At 36.5% G+C, this 20038-nt stretch overlaps 1 protein-coding gene across 1 annotated transcript in view; it reads left to right on the forward strand.

The window, feature by feature from the left end:
* The window catches only part of SEPTIN14 (septin 14), a 53535-nt gene that overhangs the window by 25034 nt on the left and 8463 nt on the right, over window positions 1-20038 (forward strand). The window contains exons 5-7 of the mRNA XM_025864644.2: window positions 12564-12660; window positions 13967-14135; window positions 17169-17301. Coding sequence (XP_025720429.1) covers window positions 12564-12660; window positions 13967-14135; window positions 17169-17301 — 399 coding nt within the window. The remainder of the gene's footprint in view (window positions 1-12563; window positions 12661-13966; window positions 14136-17168; window positions 17302-20038) is intronic.

Raw genomic sequence — 20038 nt, forward strand, 5'->3', positions numbered from 1 at the left:
AAAGGAAGGAGCGATAAGGAGCTTCCAGGACAAACAGAAACTAAAAGAATTTGTGATCACTAAACTAGCCCTGCAAGAAATATTAAAGGGGATCCTTAGTGAAGAGAGAGCCTAAAAGTAACATAGACCAGAAAAGGACAGAGCCAGTATACAGAAACAGTGACTGTACAGGTTATACAATGGCACTAAATTCATATCTTTCAATAGTTGCTCTGAATGTAAATGGGCTAGGTGCTCCAATCAAAATACACAGGTTATCAGATCGGATAAAAAAGCAAGATCTATCCATCTGCTGTCTACAAAAGACTCATTTTAGAATCTTTTAGATCCAGATTGAAAGTGTGGGGGTGGAAAACCATTTATCACGGTAATGGCATTCAAAAAAAGCTGCAGTATCTGTCCTTATACCAGACAAACTAGATTTTAAATCATAGACTGTAATAAGAGATGAAGAACACTATATCATAATTAAAGGGTCTATCCAACAAGAAGATACAACAATTGTAAATATTTATGCCCCTAACATGGGACCAGCCAATTATATAAACCAATTAATAACAAGATTAAAGAAACACATTGATAATAATACAAGACTTCAGCACCCCACTCACAGCATTGGACGGATCATCTAAGCAGAAGATTAAAAGGAAACAAGGGCTTTGAGTGACACACTGGACCAGATGGACTTCAAAGATATGTTCAGAGCTTTCCATCTTAAAGCAACATAATACACATTCTTCTCAAGTGCACATGGAACATTCTCCAGAATAGGTCACATACTGGCTCACAAATCAGGTCTCAACCAGTACCAAAAGATGGGGGTTATTCCCTGCATATTTTCAGACCACAATGCTTTGAAACTTGAATGGAATCACAAGAGGAAATTTGAAAGGAACTCAAATACTTGGAGGTTAAAGAGCATCCTGCTAAAGAATGACTGGGTCAGCCAGGAAACTAAGGAAGAATTAAAAAAACTCATGGAAACAAATGAAAATGAAAACACAATGGTTCAAAACCTTTGGGCGATAAGTGGGATGTCCCCGGGCATCCCTCTGTCCCAGGGTGGGGGGCAGAGTGGAGTCCACCAGCCTTGTGGGCCGCCAGTGAAATACCACTACTCTTATTGTTTTTTCACTGTCTCAGTGAGGAACGTGGGAGGGGGCAAGCCCCAGGGGGTTCTCACTTCTGGCGCCAAGGGTCCAGCTGCAAAAAACAAACAGATAAACAAACAACAACAAAAACCTTAGGGCAGAAGCAAAGGTGGTCCTAAGAGGGAAGTAAATAGCAATACAAGCCTTTCTCAAGAAATAAGAAAGGTCTCAAATACACAACCTAATCTTACAACTAAGGGAGCTGGAGAAAGAACAGCAAATAAAGCCTAAATCCAGTAGGAGAAGAGAATTAATAAACATTAGAACAAAAATCAATGAAATAGAAACCAAAAGAACAGTAGAATAGATCAACAAAAGTAGGAGTTGGTTCTTTGAAAGAATTAATAAGGTCAATAAACCCCTGGCCAGACTTTTCAAAAAAGAAAAGAGAGGGGACCCAAATAAATAAAATCATGAATGAAAGAGGAGAAATTACAACCAACACCCAAGAAATACGAATAATTATAAAAACATATTATGAGCAACTATATGCCAACAAATTAGGCAATCTGGAAGAACTGGATGCATTCCTAGAAATTTATAAACTACCAAAACTGAAACAGAAAGAAATAGAAAACATGAACAGACCCATAACTGGCAAAGACATTTAAGAAACAATTAAAAATTTCCCAACAAACAAGAACCCAGGGCCAGATGGCTTCCCAGTCGAATTCTACCAAACATTTTTTTTAAAGATTTTATTTATTTATTTGAGAGAGAGAATGAGATAGAGAGAGCATGAGAGAGGGGAGGGTCAGAGGGAGAAGCAGACTCACTGCCGAGCAGGGAGCCCGATGTGGGACTCGATCCCGGGACTCCAGGATCATGACCTGAGCCGAAGGCAGTCACTTAACCAACTGAGCCACCCAGGCGCCCTCTACCAAACATTTATAGAAGAATTAATACCTATTCCTCTGAAACTGCTTCACAAAATAGAAATGGAAGGAAAACTTACAAACTCATTCTATGAGGCCAGCATTACCTTGATCCTAAAACCAGACAGAGACCCCACTAAAAAGGAAAATTACAGTCCAATATCCCTGATGAACATGGAAGCAAAAATTCTCACCAAGATACTAGCTAATAGGATCCAACAGTCCATTAAAAGGATTACTCACCATGACCAAGTGGGATTTATTCCTGGGCTGCAGGGGTGGTTCAACATCCACAAATCAATCAGTGTGATTCACTATAGTAGTGAAAGAAAGGACAAGAACCGATCCTCTCAATTGATGCAGAAAAATCATTTGGCAAAATACAGCATTCTTTCTTGATTAAAACTCTCCGCAGTGTAAGGATAGAGGGAACATACCTCAATATCATAAAAGCCATCTACAAAAAGCCCACAGAGAATATCATCCTCAACAGGGAAAAACTGAGAGCTTTTCCCTTAAGGTCAGGAACATGACAGAGACGCTGGTATTATGCTAAGCAAAATAAGTCCGAGAAAGACTATTATCATATGATCTCACTGACACGTGGAATTTAAGAAGAAAACAGAGGATCATAGAGGAAGAGAGGAAAAAATAAAACCAGATGAAATCAGAGAGGGAGATAAACCCTAAGAGACTCTTAATCATAGGAAAGAAACCAAAGGTTTTGCTGGAGGGGAGGAGGTGTGGAGGGATGGGGTAACTGGGTGATGGGTATTAAGGAAGGCACCTGATGTAATGAACACTGGGTGTTATATACAACTGATGCATCACTGAACTCTACCTTGAAAGTAATACAGTATTTGTTAATTGAATTTATTTTTTTAATTTAAATTCAATTAGCTAACATAGAGTACATCATTAGTTTCAGATGTAGTGTTCAATAATTTATCAGTTGAATTATTGAACTTTAATTTTTTTATTATGTTCAGTTAGCCACTGTATAGTAAGTACATCATTAGCTTTTGATGTAGTGTTCAGCAGTTCATCAGTTACGCATGACACCCAGTGTTCATCACAACATGTGCCCTCCTTAATACCCATCACCCTGTTATCTCCTTCCCCCACTTCCTCCCCTCCAAAGCCCTTGGTTTGTTTCCTGGGGTCCATAGTCTCTCATGGTTCATCTCCCTCTCTGATTTCTCCCCCTTCAGATTTCCCTCCTTCTTCTGTGGTCCTCTGTGCTATTGCTTATGCAAATTCAATTTAAATAAAAAAGAAATGTAACAGATTTCTGCACTTTGATTTCCTATCCTGCCACTTTGCTGAATTCCTCTGTGAGTTCTAGCAATTTTTTGGTGGAATCTTTTGGTTTTTCCAGAGAGGATGTCATTTCATCTGCAAATCGTGAAAAGTTTACTTCTTCGTTGTCGATTTAGATGCCTTTCATTTCTTTTTGTTGTCTGATGGCTGAGGCTAAGACTTCCAGTACTGAGTTAAATGGTAATTTGTAGAGTGGATATTCTTGTCTTCATCCTGACTATAGGGGAAAGGCTCTCATTTTTTCCCAATTGAGGATAATATTAGCTATGGCTCTTTCATATATGGACATTATGATGTCGAAGTGTGTTCCCTCTATTCCTACTTTGTGGAGTATTTTTATCAGGAAAGGGTGCTGTATTTTGTCAAATGCTTTTTCTGCATCTTTTGAGAAGATCATATCGTTCTTATCCTTTCTTATTAATGTGGTGTATCATGTTGACTGATCTGTGGATGTTGAACCATTCCCGCAGCCCAGGAATAAATCCCACTTGGTCATGGTGAATAATCCTTTTAATGCACTGTTGAAGCCTATTAGCTAGTATCTTGGTGAGAATTTTTGCTTCCATGTTCATCAGGGATATTGTACTGTAATTTTCCTTTTTAATGGGGTCTTTGTCTGGTTTTAGGATCCAGGTAATGCTGGCCCCATAGAATGAGTTTGTAAGTTTTCCTTCCACTTCTAGTTTTGTGATGTATTTTCAGAAGAATATGTATTAATTCTTTTAAATACTTGGTACTTGGAAACAAATGAAAATGAAAACACAATGGTTCAAAACCTTTGGGAGATAAGTGTGTGCTCATGTTTGTTGGGAGATTTTTGATTACTGCCTCAATTTCTTTCCTGTCTATGGGTATGTTCAGATTTCCTATTTCTTCCTGCTCTAGTTTTGGTAGTAATTTATGCATGTCTTCCAGATTGCCTAATTTGTTGACAGATAATTTTTCATAGTATTCTTTTATAATTGTTTGTTTTTCTGTGGTGTTGGTTGTGATCTCTTCTCTTTCATTCCTGATTTTATCTGTTTGTGTCCTTTCCCTTTCTTTTTGAATATCTGACTAGGTGTTTATCAATTTTGTTAATTATTTTGAAAAACCAGCTCTCAGTTTTTTAATTCCATTCTACTGTTTTGTTTCTGTGTCATATATTTTGGCTGCAGTCTTATTATTTCCCTTATTCTGCTGGCTTTAGGCTTTATTTCCTATTCCATTTCTAGCTCCTTTAGGTTTAAGTTTATGTTTTGTGTTTGAGACTTTTGTTTTTCCAGGTAGGTCTGTATTGCAATGTACTTCCCTCTTAGAACTCCCTTTGCTGCATCCTAACAGTTTTGGGCTCTTGTGGTTTCATTTTCATTTGTTTCCATGTATTTTTTAAATCCTTCTTTAATTTTTGGTTAACCCATTCATTCTTTTTTTTTAAGATTTCATTTCTTTATTTGAGAGTGAGAGAGAGCACAAGTGAGGTGTGGGACATGGGAATAGGGTCAAGCAGACTCCCTGCTGAGGGGGAGCTCGATGTGTGGATTGATCCCAGGACCCCAAGATCATGACCTGGGCTGAAGTCAGACACATAACCCACTGAGCCACCCAGGCACCATAGCCCATTTATTCTTTGGTAGGATGTTCTTTAACCTCCATGTGTTTGAGATCTTTCCAAATTTTTCTTGTGGTTGACTTCCAGTTTCATATTATTTTGGTCTGAAAATATGCATGATATCTCAATCTCTTTGTACTTGTTGAGGGCTGATTTGTGACCCAGGATGTGATCTATTCTGTAGAATATTCCATGTGCACTCAAGAAGAATATGTAGTCTGCTGCTTTAGGATGAAATGTTCTCTATATATCTGTTAGGTCCATCTGGTCCAGTATGTCATTCAAAGCCCTTGTTCCCTTGTTGATCTTCTGCCTAGATAATCTGTTCATTGCTGTAAGTGGGATGTTAAAGTCCCCTACTGTTTGTGTTATTATCAATGAGTCTCTTTATATCTTTTATTAATTGATGTATACATTTGGGTGCTCCCAATTTGGGGGCATAAATATTTACCATTGCAAGATCCTCTTGATGGATAGACCCCTTAATTATGATATAATGCCCTTATTCATCTCTTGTTACAGTCTTCGTTTTAAAATCTAGTTTGTCATAAAGAAGTATGGCTACTCCAGCTTTCTTCTGATGTCCATTAGCATGATAGATGGTCTCCATTCCCTCACTTTCAATCTGCTGGTGTCTTTAGGTCTAAAATGAGTCTATTACAGGCAACATATAAATGAATCTTGTTTTTTTTTTTAATCCATTCTGATATCCTATGTCTTTTGATTGGCACATTTGGTTCATTTACATTTTGAGCGATTATTGAAAGGTAAGAATTTAGTGTCATGGTGCTACCTGTAGAGTTTGTTTTTCTCATAATGTTCTGTGGTCTTTTCTAGTCTTTGTTGCTTTTGGTCTTTTTTCTCCACTCAAAGAGTTCCCCTTAAAGTTTAGTTTTTGTTTGTCTGAAAAACTCTTTATCTCTCCTTCATTCTGAATGACAGTCTGCTGGATAAAGAATTCCTGGCTGCCTATTTTTCCCCACTCAGCTTGTTGAGTATATCCTTTCTTCTGGCCTGCCAAGTTTCTGTGGACGAATCTGCTGTGAATCTGATCTGTCTTCTCTTGTAGGTTAAGGACTTTTTTTTCTCTTGCTGCTTTCAGGATTCTTTCCTTGTCTGTGTATTTTGTGAATTTGACTATGATATGTATTGGCAATGTTGGCCTTTGTTGAATTTAACGGGAGTTCTCTGTGCTTCTTGGGTTTTGATGTCTGCGTCCTTCCCCATATTAGGGAAGTTTTCATCTATAATTTGTTCAAATAAACCTTCTGCCCCCTTTTCTCTCTCTTCATTTTCTGGGACTCCTATGATACAAATGTTATTGCATTTTAATAAGTCTCTGATTTCCCTAAGTCTACCTTCGTGATCCATTACCTTTCTTTCCCTCTTCTTTTCAGCTTCATTATTTTATAATTTTATCTTCTATATAATGGAATTGTTCCTTTACTTGTCCATCCTTGTTTTTATGACCTGCATACAAATGAGATTTGTATCTCATTTACAGTATTTTTAATTTTAGTCTTACTAGATTTTAATTCATTTATCTCTGCATTAAGGGATTCTTTTGTTTCTTCTATGATTTTTTTCAAGACCAGCTAGTATCCTTATAATTGTTTTAAATTCTAGCTCAGACATCTTTTTATATATATATCTGTTTTGATTAAATCCCTGGTCATTCGTTCTATATCCTGTTCTTTCTTTTGGGGTGAATTCCTCTGCCTTGTCATTTTTTTCTGGAAACAAAACAAAACAAAACAAACTAGATCCTGGTTGTGTTTTGGTCTGCTTGTTAAAAGAAGCTAGATCAAAAGAAGAAGAAGCAGCAGCAGAAGCAGCAGCAGCAGCTAGATCCCCAAAAAATAGAAAATAAAAAAGAAAGATAATATATAAAAAATATATAAAAATAAAAAACAAAAAGGAATAAAAAATAAAAAATAATAAAAAATGGAAATAAAAAGGAAGCTAGATCCTATTTCCCCTAGAGATGAGGCTTTGCAGCTCTTGGTGATCAGTAGACTTTGGTGTGAGTTGTTTCTACTTGTCTTATGGGGATGGGGCCTCATGCTGATTCTCAGGTAGACTTGCCCAAAAGGAGATGTGCCTGCAGGGTGTGGGGGATGGAGCTTGGTGTAGGCTGCTCCAACCTCTACTAGGTGGAGTTTTGCTCCCTTAAGACTTTTAGCACTGATGGGTGGGTGAAAATAGTGGCACCATGCTTTCTATCCCTGGAGCTGAGAGTTCACACCCACCACTCTTCAGGAAGCCTTCACAGAAGTGCAAACAATCACCCGTCTTGTCCTTGGCTTTCTTCAGATCCCTGCCTTCACCCTGCCTGTGTCTGAGTTGTTTTATCTCAGGTGTAAGCCTTGGTTTCAAAACTCTAAATTTTAGGGACTTCTGTGGTGCAGACCCATGCTGGTCTTCTGGGTCAGGGTCTCATGGCTCTTTAGCCATTTGCTGGTCCATCCCAAGAAAGTGGTCATGTTACTGCACAGAAGTTTAAAGTTTATGGCAAGGAGAAGAGAGCTGGCATCCAGTCTCACTGCCTTCAGTGATTCCCTGCTCCTATGCCTGGGAACAGTGTAGCATGTTGGCACCACCCATTCTTCCTGCAACCCAGGGCATTCTCAGATGCTGTCCATTCCTGGGTCTCTTCCCTCCTTCCCTACTGCAGCACCTTTAAGTCAGTCATGACTTGATGGTGGCTGACTTCTAAAACTTTAGATTTCATGCTCTGTTGCTTATACTACCATGTGGAGTCTCTGTAAGCAGGGCTCCCTCCCCTCCACCGTCCTCAAAGTTCTTATCTCCCCCAAATCCACTCTACACCTCCTACTTCCAGAAGGTGCTTGCTTTTGTACTTGTAGACTTGCAGTTTTGTTCTTTCAGACCTCTGATTTCTTGGGTGTTCAGACTGTTTTGATAATTATCTAGCTGTGTCCAAGGGATGAGGCAAGCTTAGGTTCCACCTACTCCTCTGTCATCTTAACTCCTTCTCAAATCATATTTGAAAAGGTACACCCTGTAGTTAGACTTAAATTTCAATTCTACCTTCTGTATTTAAAAGTGATAGCATGCTTAAACAAACTATTCTAAAATTTGTATGGAACCACAAAAGACCCCAAATAGTCAAAATAATGTTGAAAAGAAATGCAAAGCTGGAGGCATCACATTTCCAGACTTCAAGCTATATTACAAAACTGTAATCATCAAGACATGATGGTGCTGGCACATAAACAAACATATAGATCAATGGAACAGAATATAGAACCCAGAAAAGTACTCTCAACTCTATGGTCAACTAACCTTTGACAAAGCAGGAAAGAATATCTAATAGAAAAAAAGACAATCTTTCAACAAATGGTGTTGGGAAAATTGGAGAGCTACATGCAGGAGAATGAAACTGGACCACTTACACCATACACAAAAATAAATTCAGGAGTGCCTGTGTGGCTCAGTCTGAGCCTTTGGCTCAGGTCATGATCCCAGAGTCTTGGGATTGAGCCCTGCATCGAGCTCCTGACTCAGCGTGGAGTCTGCCTCTCCCTCTCCTACTCCCCCTGCTTGTGCTCTGTCTCTCTCTTTTTATGTCAAATAAGTAAATAAGATCTTTTTAAAAATTCAAAATGGATGAAAGACCTAAATGTGACACAGGAATCCATCAAAATCCTAGAGGAGAACACAAGTAGCAACCTCTTTCACCTCGTCCCCAGGAACTTCTTCCTAGACATGTCTCCAAAGGCAAAGGAAACAAAAGCAAAAATAAACTTTTGGGACTTCATCAGGATAAAAAGCTTCTGCACAGCAAAGGAAAAAACAAAACTAAAAGGCAACCTATGCAAATGACATATCAGATAAAGGGCTAGTATCAAAAATCTATAAAGAACTTATCAAATGCAACAGCCAAAAACCTAATAATCCAGTCATGAAATGGGCAGAAGACATGAACAGACATTTCTCCAGAGAAGATATACAAATGTCCAACAGGCACATGAAAAAATACTGAACATCACTCGGCATCAGGGAAATACAAATCAAAACCACAATGAGATACCGCCTCACACTACTCAGAATGGATAAAATTAACAAGTCAGGAAACAACAGATGTGACTCTTAACTATATGGAATGAACTGAGGGTTGCTGGAGGGGAGGTGGATGGCTAATGGGGCAATTTGGTGATGGGCATTAAGGAGGGCACTTGATATAATGAGCACTGAGTGTTACATGCAACTGATGAATCACTGAATTCTCTCCCTGAAACTAATAATACATTATATGTTAACTAACTTGAATTTAAACAAAACAAAACAAAGCAAAAAAAAAAACCCGTATCATCCTACCACAAATATGTCAAGAATTCATAAGATAAAAGGATGTAAAGTATGACACCATATATTTAAAATGTGGTGAGGGGGAATAGAAATTTAGGTCTTTTAAGATGGGTTCAAACTTAAATGACCATCAACTTAATATAAGCTGCTATGCACATAAGATATTATATATAAAACTAATGGTAAAAAAATAAAAAATCTAAAATAGATAGTAAAAAGAAAAAGAAATAGAAGAATAACACTAGAGAAAAACATTAAACCACAAGGGAAGAATGCAAGAGAAGGAGGAAGGATGATAGAACTATAAAAACAACTGTAAAACAATAACTGGCAATAAGTACTGATTATCATTAATCACTCTAAAGGCAAATGTTTTAAATAATCCAAAGACAGAATTACTGGACGTATAAAAAAGCAAGACCAGATGAATGGATAAAGAAGATGTGTGGTCCATATATACAATGGAATATTACTCAGCCATCAGAAAGGATGAATACCCAACTTTTACATCAACATGGATGGGACTGGAGGAGATTATGCTAAGTGAAATAAGTCAAGTAGAGAAAGTCAATTATCATATGGTTTCACTTATTTGTAGAACATAAGGAATAGCATGGAGGACATTAGGAGAAGGAAGGGAAACATGGGGGGGCGGAAATCGGAGGGAGAGACGAACCATGAGAGACCATGGACACTGAGAAACAAACTGAGGGTTTTAGAGGGGAGGGGAGTGGGGGGATGGGTTAGCCAGGTGATGAGTATTAAGGAGGGCACGTACTGCATGGAGCACTGGGTGTTATACGAAAACAATGAATCGTGGATCATTACGTCAAAAACTAATGATGTATGGTGACTAACATAACATAATAAAATTAAATTAAATTAAAAAAATAATAAAATGGTGAAAATGGCAAAAAAAAAAAGCAAGACCCATATGTTGTCTATAAGAGATTCACTTCAGACCTAAAGACACACACAGATTAAAAGTGAAGGTATGAAAAAACATTTAAGTTGTAAATGGAGGAGCGCCTGGGTGGCTCAGTCGTTAGGTGTCTGCCTTAGGCTCAGGTCATGATCCCAGGGTCCTGGGACCAAGCCCTGCATCATCAGGCTCCCTCTTCCATGGGAAGCCTGCTTCTCCCTCTCACACTCCCCCTGCTTGTGTTTCCTCTCTCACTGGGTCTCTCTCTGTCAAATAAATAAATAAAATCTTAAAAAAAAAAAAGATGTAAAGGGAAACAAAAAGAAAACTGGAATATAAGAAGCAAAATAGGGAAAACAGTATGTAAATTTCTCAGGAAGTTAAAAATAGAGCTATCCTATGATCGAGTAGTTGCACTATTTGGTATTTACCCCCAAATTAAAAAAAAAAACCCTAATTCAAAGGGATACATGCACCTGTATGTTTATAGCAGCATCATTTACAATAGCCAAATTATGGAAGCAGCTCACATGTCCATCAATAGATGAATGGATAAAGAAGATGTGGTTCATAAAGACAATGGAATATTATTCAGCCATAAAGAATGAAATCTTGCTATTTGCCATGACATGGATAGAGCTAGAGAGTATAATGCCGAGGGAAGTAAGTTAGCCAGAAAAAGACAAATACCATATGATTTCACTCATATGTGGAATTTAAGAAACAAGACAAATGAGTAAAGGAAAAAGAAAGAAGGAGAGAGAGAGAAGCCAAGAAACAGATTCTTAACTATTTGATAACAAACTGATGGTTATCAGAGGGGAGATGGGTTGGGGGATGGGTTAAATAGGTGATGGAGATTAGGGAGTGCATTGTGATGAGCACCAAGTGTTGTATGGAAGTGTTGAATCACTACATTGTACACCTGAAATTAATATTACACTATATATTAACTAACTGAAACTTAAATAAAAACTTTAAAAAAGAGTAAAACTATTTAAAAAAATCCACAGGATCTTATACAATTCCTATCTTCCCTGAGCCAGTTAACTTATATATACTATGGGATCACTGATATGACTTGAGGCTTCTTGTAAAACTTCTTGCAAAGTTCCTGATACACGGTGTCTAGATATAACAAATAAGTACTAATTCTGTTTCTTCCATTTTCTTTTGTTATTTTTCATACACCATTTATTTTAAGATTTCACAACCTAGTTTTCTGAATTGAAAAGCTGAGTAATGTAAGATTTTTATTTATTCTTCTGTGTTATATTTTCTTTAGATTTTGTCTTAAAGATTTTGACCTCTCTAATTTTACCTCTAGGGATTCATAGGGAATTTTTTTAACCAAAATTAATTAATAAATTAAATACTGTTAATTATTAAATATTTAACATGATGCTTAATAATTTTTATCTTTTGACATTTCTTGTATATCAACCCTTCTCTTCAATCTATGTAACTTCTGACAGATCATGAATTTATCTTGCATATTTCTGCTGTCTTTACATCCTGCTCAAAACCCTATTTTACCTATGATTATTCTTATCACCTTCCCCAATCTCCCTTGGGTTGCACATTAATTTTCAGATCCCTCTGACTCTCACCTCCCAGAGTGACCCTTTAATTTTATTTAGAATTCATTGAGATGTATAGAATATATTTATTAGTATACTCTAATTGTATACCCATTAACTAATTATTATAGTTTTTTTCTTTCTTTTTTTAAAAGATTTTATTTATTTGATAGAGAGAGACACAGTGAGAGAGGGAACATAAGCAGGGAGAGTGGGAGAGGGAGAAGCAGGCTTCCCACTGAGTGGGGAGCCTGATGCGGAGCTCAATCCCAGGATCCTGGGATCATGACCTGAGCCAAAGGCAGATGCTTAACGACTGAGCCACCCAGGCACCCCTATAGTTTTTTCTTAATACTTTCCATTTTAACTTGTATACTGGAGTTAAAAGTGGTTTACATATTATTTCCTCAACATATTTGTATTTCATGGTAAAGATAATGTGAAAAAATTTGTATCTAGTAAAAATATTTTTTATTTGTATTCCCCACAGCAGAACCCCTTGCTTTAAGGCTCTACTCAGTAGATAGTTTTCAGTTGTGTGCATGGCCTGATGATAATGTTTGCAAAAACTAATTTGCACATATTTACTACTAAGTCTTAAAATCTGAGACAGGGTAGATGCCTTGTTTGAATAAACTTATTATGATATTCTTCTCTCTATCGATTCCCATAACAGAAATAAGTAACAAAAATCTAATTTGTTTTTCTCCCTAGGAAAAAAAGAAAGAAAGAAAGAACAGAGTAGGCCATATTGTTATAAGGGAACATAATTAAAGTTGTTCTTACTTTTAGGGACAATTACCTTTTGCTGTAGTAGGGAGTATGGATGAAGTGAAAGTTGGAAGAAGAATGGTCAGAGGCCGTCAGTACCCTTGGGGAGTTTTACAAGGTAAATGTGATGAAAGTGAGCAGGCTTGCTCTGGAAAGTGTGTGTGTGTGTGGTGTGTGTGTGTGTGTGTGTGTGTAGTCTCATAGTCTTAAAATATTTTAATGAGTCAATATTGGTAATTGTTGCTAAAGGGTAAATTAAGGGTTACTAATGAAGAGCATAAATTATTTTCCATTTAAGCGAATTCTTACTTTGACTATAATTCATTCTCATAAGAGTTTGCTAAGTGGTGCTTTAGACAAAAATTCACAGAGATATGGTAGAACCTCCTCATTTACCCCAATCTGACATATGCATAGTATCTCTATATGCATAAATGATTACATTCAGAATGTTGGAAAGTGCTTTGAACAAAAGAACTTTGAGCAACATTAAAGCATAAATGCCAGTGTTAAAACATGTTACATAAATTAATTACTACTTAATTTATAAGGCATTTTTAAGTGGTCACTAGACAAAAAGAAATGGTAAACTATTTTTAAAATAAAAAAATGTAATTTACCTTTGGAAAAATTATGCTTAAATATTTTATTAGTTATCTAACGTGATGAGTTGAAATACTCTAACAGGCAGTCATTTATTCTCTGGTTTATATAGTTATAATACAAATTACTGGGGATTGGATTATTTCCACTTGTACTAGTTTCCAAAATGTTGTTTTATTAATTGATATATTAAAAATTAAATTTATGAAACACACTTAAAATGATATATTTTAATGAATATTAAATTTGGTTACAATATCATGCACAATAAAATATATATATAGTGCTCAGTAGTCTGGATATGACAAACACAGGAGAGAGCCATGTAAATTTATTGATTGATTTTAAATATTAACTAATTTGTTTTCATAAATATGGGGTATAAATAGTATTTGAGAACTAAAACATGCATAATTTTAATGCCTTCATGGTAGCAGGATTAATGAAATTATTTACTTTAGTGAAATTATATTACATTCTTTGTTAGTGCTCTGTGAAATACCTTGGGGGCAGTTTGTAAAATACTAACAATTATTAACAAAAAATTATGCCATACACTAATATAACATGTTAATTCGCTGTTTCCTATTTTTTTGGCCAATAAATTAAAGCAAATTTCCTGATCCAAAAATAAACTCTGTCTATAATAGATATGTACCATATAATCATAGTTACAGTTACAAAAAATTATATCTATTAATTATAGCAATCTCTTAGCTGTTATTTTAAATGTGTTTTTCATGCATACATTCACTCAGGAATACTTATTGGGTGCCAAGGATGGATAATGAGTGTTGTCGCTTTCTTATTTTTCTGCCTAGTGGAAAATGAAAATCACTGTGATTTTGTCAAGCTCCGGGATATGCTTCTTTGTATAAATATGGAAGACCTGAAAGAACAAACCCACGTTCAGCACTATGAACGTTATAGGTGCTACAAACTGAAGAAAATGGGCTTTACTGATGTCAGCCCAGACAACAAGCCACTTAGGTGAGTGGAGGAGATCTTGTCAGAACAAGCTAATGGGTGAATTAGAAATCCCTTACAACCATGAGATTCAATCATTTGCGAATGAGAATAACTGTACATTTCACATTCTGGGTCATCCTGAATTGTATGTTTTTTAATCATTAGACTTAGATGGATAGAGTTATTAGCAGCAATGTAATTCAAGGGCCCATTTATATACTGAAATATGAGTATTCAATATGTGTATATGCCGAAATGTGTATCCAAAAGAAAAATATTATTTTGTTTTTATTTTTGTATTTTATATGGAATAGATGTTCATGGAGGAGATTTTCAAATATTGGCAAAGATTGATAAAGGCTGGCAAAGGATATTGAGAAGGATGGCAAAGGACATTGAATGTTGGATGAAGGAAAGAGGAAAAGCAACAGTAACACTGTGGAAGTCAAGTGAAAATAGTTTGAGAGCAGGTGTATTTAGATATATTTAAGAGGAATAGGATTTGTACTGCAAAGGATGACAGTGTAGTATGATCCAGGTATATCGATTTTTTAGGTACTTTGAAGACAACCAAAATTGAAACTGGCTATCTTAACTGAATTAAATTTTGAAAGATGCCTGACTTAATTTTTATAGTTTTATTTGGGAGAAGAGATGGACTTTTTAATAAAGATGTTGTGGAAACCAGATTTTTTTCACTCTCAAAGTCAATTTAAAAAAACGAAGTATAGTTGATACCCAATATTACATTACTCTCAGGTGTACACATAATTATTTGATAACTTTATACATTATGCTATGCTCACTACAAGTGTAGCTACCATTTGTCACCATAGAACACTATTATAATACCACTGACTATATTTCCTATGCTGTACCTTTCATCCCCATGACTTATTTATACCATAACCAGAAGCCTGTACCTCCCACTCCCTTTCACCCATTTTGCCAATCTCCCATTACCTTTCCCTTTGGCAATCACCAGTTTGTTCTCTGTATTTATTCTTCTGTTTCTCCTTTTCTTGTTTGTTTGTTTATTCATTTGCTTTGTTTTTTAGATTCCACATATAAATGAAATTATATGGTATTTTTCTTTCTATGTCTGACAGTTCCCTTAGCATAGTACTCCCTAGGTCCATTCATGTCACAAATAGCAAGATTCTTTTTTTAAGGTTGAGTAATATTCTTTACACACACACACACACACACACACACACACACACACACACACACACACCCCACATCTTATTTATCCATTCATCTATTGATGGAAACTTAAGTTGCCTCTATATATTGGCTATGGTAAATAATGCTGAAATAAACATAAAGATTCATATATTTTTTTCAAATTAGTGATTTCATTTTCTTTGGGTAAATAATCAGTAGTGGAATAACTAGAACCTATGATATTTCTATTTTTATTTTTTTAAGGAACCTCCATACTTTTTTCTACAGTGGCTGCACCAATTTACATTCCAGCCAACAGTGCATGAGGGTTCCTCTTTGCCACATCCTCACCAACATTTTTTTATTTTTGTCTTCTTGATTCTAGCAATTCTGACAGGTGTAAGATAATATCTCATTGTGGTTTGATTTGCATTTCCCTGATGATAGTAATGTTGAGCATTTTTTCATGTGTTTTTGGCCATCTGTATATTTTCATTGGAAAAATCTCTATTCATGTTCTCTGTCCATTTTTTATCAGTTTTTTCTTTTAGTGTGGAGTCATATAAGTTCTTATATCTGATAAAAGGTTAATAACCAAAATATATAAAGAACATTTGCAAATGTTTTTCTTTAAAGATTTTATTTATTTATTTGACAGAGAGTGAGAGAGATCACAAGCAGGGGGAGAGGCAGAGGGAGAGGGAGAAGCAGGCTCCCAGGTGAGCAGGGAGCCCGATGTGGGGCTCGATCCCAGGACCCTGGGATCATGACCTGAGCCGAAGGCAGGCATTTAACCATCTGAGCCACCCAGGTTCCCCTGCAAATGTTTTTTTTTTTTTCCCATTCAGTAGGTTACCTTTCCATTTTGTTGATGGTTTCCTCCACTGTACAAAAGCCTTTTATTTTGGTGTAGTCACAATAATTTATGTTTGCTTTTGTTTCTTTTGCCTCAGGAGACATAGCTAGAAAAATGTTGGTAGAAAAATGTTGACCAATGTCCAGGTGATTGCTGCTTATGTTTACTTCTGGGAGTTTTATGGTTTCAGGTTTCACATTTTGGTATTTAATTAACTTTGAGGTTCTTTTTATATATGGTATAAGAAACTGGTCCAGTTTCATAATTTTGCATATAGCTGTTCAGTTTTCCAGTACCAATTATTGAAGAGACTGTCTTCCCCCCATTGTATATTCTTGCCTCCTTTGTCATAGATTAATTGACCATATAAACCTGGGTTTGTTTTTGGGCTCTCTGCTATGTTCCATTTTTGTGTCAGTATTATACTATTATTATTATTATTATTATTATTATTATTATTATTATTAGGATGCCTGGCTTTATTTTATTTTTATTTTTAAAAGATTTTATTTATTTGTTTGTTTGTTTATCAGAGAGAGAGAGAGAGCACAAGCAGGGGGGAGTGGCAGGCCGAGGGAGAAGCAGGCTTCCTGTTGAGCAAGGATCCTGATGTGGGACGCAATCCCAGAACTCTAGGATCATGACCTGAGCCAAAGGCAGACCCTTAACCAACTGACCCACCCAGGCATCTCTGCCTGGCTTTATTTTAAATAAGAACCTTATAAAGTGGAGTTTTCCCCAAATTTTATTATCAAAAGATGTGAAGGAGTGTGATATATTGAAAAGTGGTGGTAACAAGAAATCACGAATATAATTGTTTCAAAATTCTAGTACTTTTTAGGCATACAGTCTATATATTCTTCAATACTGCACCTGTTTTTTTTACATCTTATGATATAGAAATTTCTATTTCTATACATGAGGAAAATGTTGGTAAATGCCCTTACATGGGATTTATCATACAATATATATTTTTACAGGTTTATTTATATTACCATTTTAATATAAGAGTATTAAAATATTTTTTATAGTTTTCAAGAGATCTATGAAACCAAAAGACAAAAGTTCTATGATCAATGTCAGAGGGAAGAAGAAGAACTGAAACAAAAGTTTATGCAGCGAGTAAAAGAGAAAGAAACAGCATTTAAAGAATCTGAAAAACAGGCAAGTATACTAGTCTGGTATAATTTGTATTCACTTTTAGGAATGTTATTAATTTGGAGGGTTTTTTTTATTATGTTATATTAATGACCATACATTACATCATTAGTTTTTGATGTAGTGTTCCATGATTCATTGTTTGCATATAACACCCATTGCTCCATTCAGTACGTGCCCTCTTTAATACCCGTCACCAGGCTAACCCAACCCCCCACCGCATCCCCTCTAGAACCCTCAGTTTGTTTCTCAGAGTCTGTAGTCTCTCATGGTTCATCCTCCCCTCTGATTTGCCCCCCTTCATTCTTCCTTTCCTGCTATCTTCTTTTTCTTTTTCTTTTTTTAACATATAATGTATTATTTATTTCAGAGGTACAGATCTGTGATTCAACAGTCTTAACACAGTTCACAGCGCTCACCATATAGCACATACCCTCCCCAATGTCTGTCACCCAGCCACCCCATCCCTCCCACCCCCCACCACTCCAGCAACCCTCAGTTTGTTTCCTGGGATTAAGACTCTCTTATGGTTTCTCTCCCTCTCTGGTTTTGTCTTGTTTCATTCTTCCCTCCCTCCCCTATGATCCTCTGTCTTGTTTCTCAAATTCCTCCTATCAGTGAGATCATATGATACTTGTCTTTCTCTGTTTGACTTATTTCGCTTAGCATAATACCCTCTAGTTCCATCCACGTCATTGCAAATGGCAAGATTTCATTTTTTGATGGCTGCATGATATTCCATTTTATATATATATCACATCTTCTTTATCCATTCATCTGTTGATGGACATCTAGGCTCTTTCTATAGTTTGGCTATTGTGGACATTGCTGCTATAAACATTGGGGTGCATGTGCCTCTTTGGATCACTACATTTGTATCTTTGGGGTAAATACCCAGTAGAGCAATTGCTGGGTCGTAGGGTAGCTCTATTTTCAACTTTTTGAGGAACCTCCACACTGTTTTCCAGAGTTGCTGAAACAGCTTGCATTCCCACCAACCGTGTAGAAGGGTTCCCCTTTCTCTGCATCCTCGCCAACATCTGTCATTTCCTGACTTGTTAATTTTAGCCATTCTGAATGGTGTGAGGTCGTATCTCACTGAGGTCTTGATTTAGATTTACCTGATGCTGAGTGTTGTTGAGCACTTTTTCATGTGTCTGTTGGCCATTTGGATGTCTTCTTTGAAGAAATGTCTGTTCATGTCTTCTTCCCATTTCTTGATTGGATTATTTGTTCTTTGGGTGTTAAATTTGATAAGTTCTTTATAGATTTTGGATACTAGCCCTTATTCTGATATGCCATTTGCAAATATCTTCTCCCATTCTGTCAGTTGTCTTTGGTTTTGTTGACTGTTTCCTTTGCTGTGCAAAAGCTTTTTATCTTGATGAAGTCCCAATAGTTCATTTTTGCCCTTGCTTCCCTTGCCTTTGCTGATGTTTCTAGGAAGAAATTGCTGCGGCTGAGGTCGAAGAGGTTGCTGCCTGTGTTCTCCTTTAGGATTTTGATGGACTCCTGTCTCACATTTAGATCTTTCAACCATTTTGAGTCTATTTTTGTGTATGGTGTAAGGAAATGGTCCAGTTTCATTCTTCTGCATGTGGCTGTCCAATTTTCCCAACACCATTTGTTGAAGAGACTGTCTTTTTTCCATTGGATATTCTTTCCTGCTTTATTGAAGATTAGTTGACCATAGAGTTGAGGGTCCATTTCTGGGCTCCCTATTCTGTTCCATTGATCTGTGTGTCTGTTTTTGTGCCAGTACCAATTATAGCTTTGTAATAGAGCTTGAAGTCTGGAATTGTGATGTCACCGGGTTTGCTTTTCTTTTTCAACATTCCTCTGGCTATTCGGGGTCTTTTCTGGTTCCATAGAAATTTTAGGATTATTTGTTCCATTTATTTGAAAAAAGTTGATGGTATTTTGATAGGGATTGCATTAAATGTGTAGATTGCTCTAGAGAGCATACACACTTTCACAATATTTGTTCTTCCAATCCATGAGCATGAATGTTGTTTCATTTCTTTGTGTCTTCCCCAATTTCTTTCATGAGTATTTTATAGTTTTCTGAGTACAAATCCTTTGCCTCTTTGGTTAGATTTATTACTGGGTATCTTATGGTTTTGGGTACAATTGTAAATGGGACCAACTCCTTAATTTCTCTCTCTTCTATCTTGTTGTTGGTGTATAGAAATGCAACTGATTTCTGTGCATTGATTTTGTATCCTGCCACTTTACTGAATTCCTGTATGAGTTCTAGCAGTTTTGGGGTGGAGTCTTTTGGGTTTTCCAATTAAAGTATCATATCATCTGCAAAGAGTGAGAGTTTGACTTCTTCTTTGCTGATTCAGATGCCTTTTATTTCTTTTTGTTGTCTGATTGCTGAGGCTAGGACTTCTAGTACTATGTTGAACAGCAGTGGTGATAGTGGACATCTGTGTCATGTTCCTGACCTTAGGGGAAAAGCTCTCAGTTTTCCACCATTGAGTATGATATTTGCTGTGTGTTTTTCTTTTCTTTTCTTTTTTTTTTCAAAGATTTTATTTGTCAGAGAGAGAGAGAGAAAGTGTACAGTCATGGGGAGCGGCAGGCAGAGAGAGAAGCTGGCTCCCTGCTGAGCAGAGAGCTGGATGCAGGACTCGATCCCAGGACCCTGGGATCATGACCCGAGCCAAAAACAGATGCTTAACCGACTGAGCCACCCAGGTGTCCCTTGCTGTGGGTTTTTCATAGATGGCTTTTATGA

Source organism: Callorhinus ursinus, unplaced genomic scaffold (genome assembly GCF_003265705.2).
Source record: "Callorhinus ursinus isolate GAN/ISIS: 27379988/994484 unplaced genomic scaffold, GSC_fseal_2.0 scaffold55, whole genome shotgun sequence".
Classification (NCBI taxonomy): domain Eukaryota; kingdom Metazoa; phylum Chordata; class Mammalia; order Carnivora; family Otariidae; genus Callorhinus; species Callorhinus ursinus.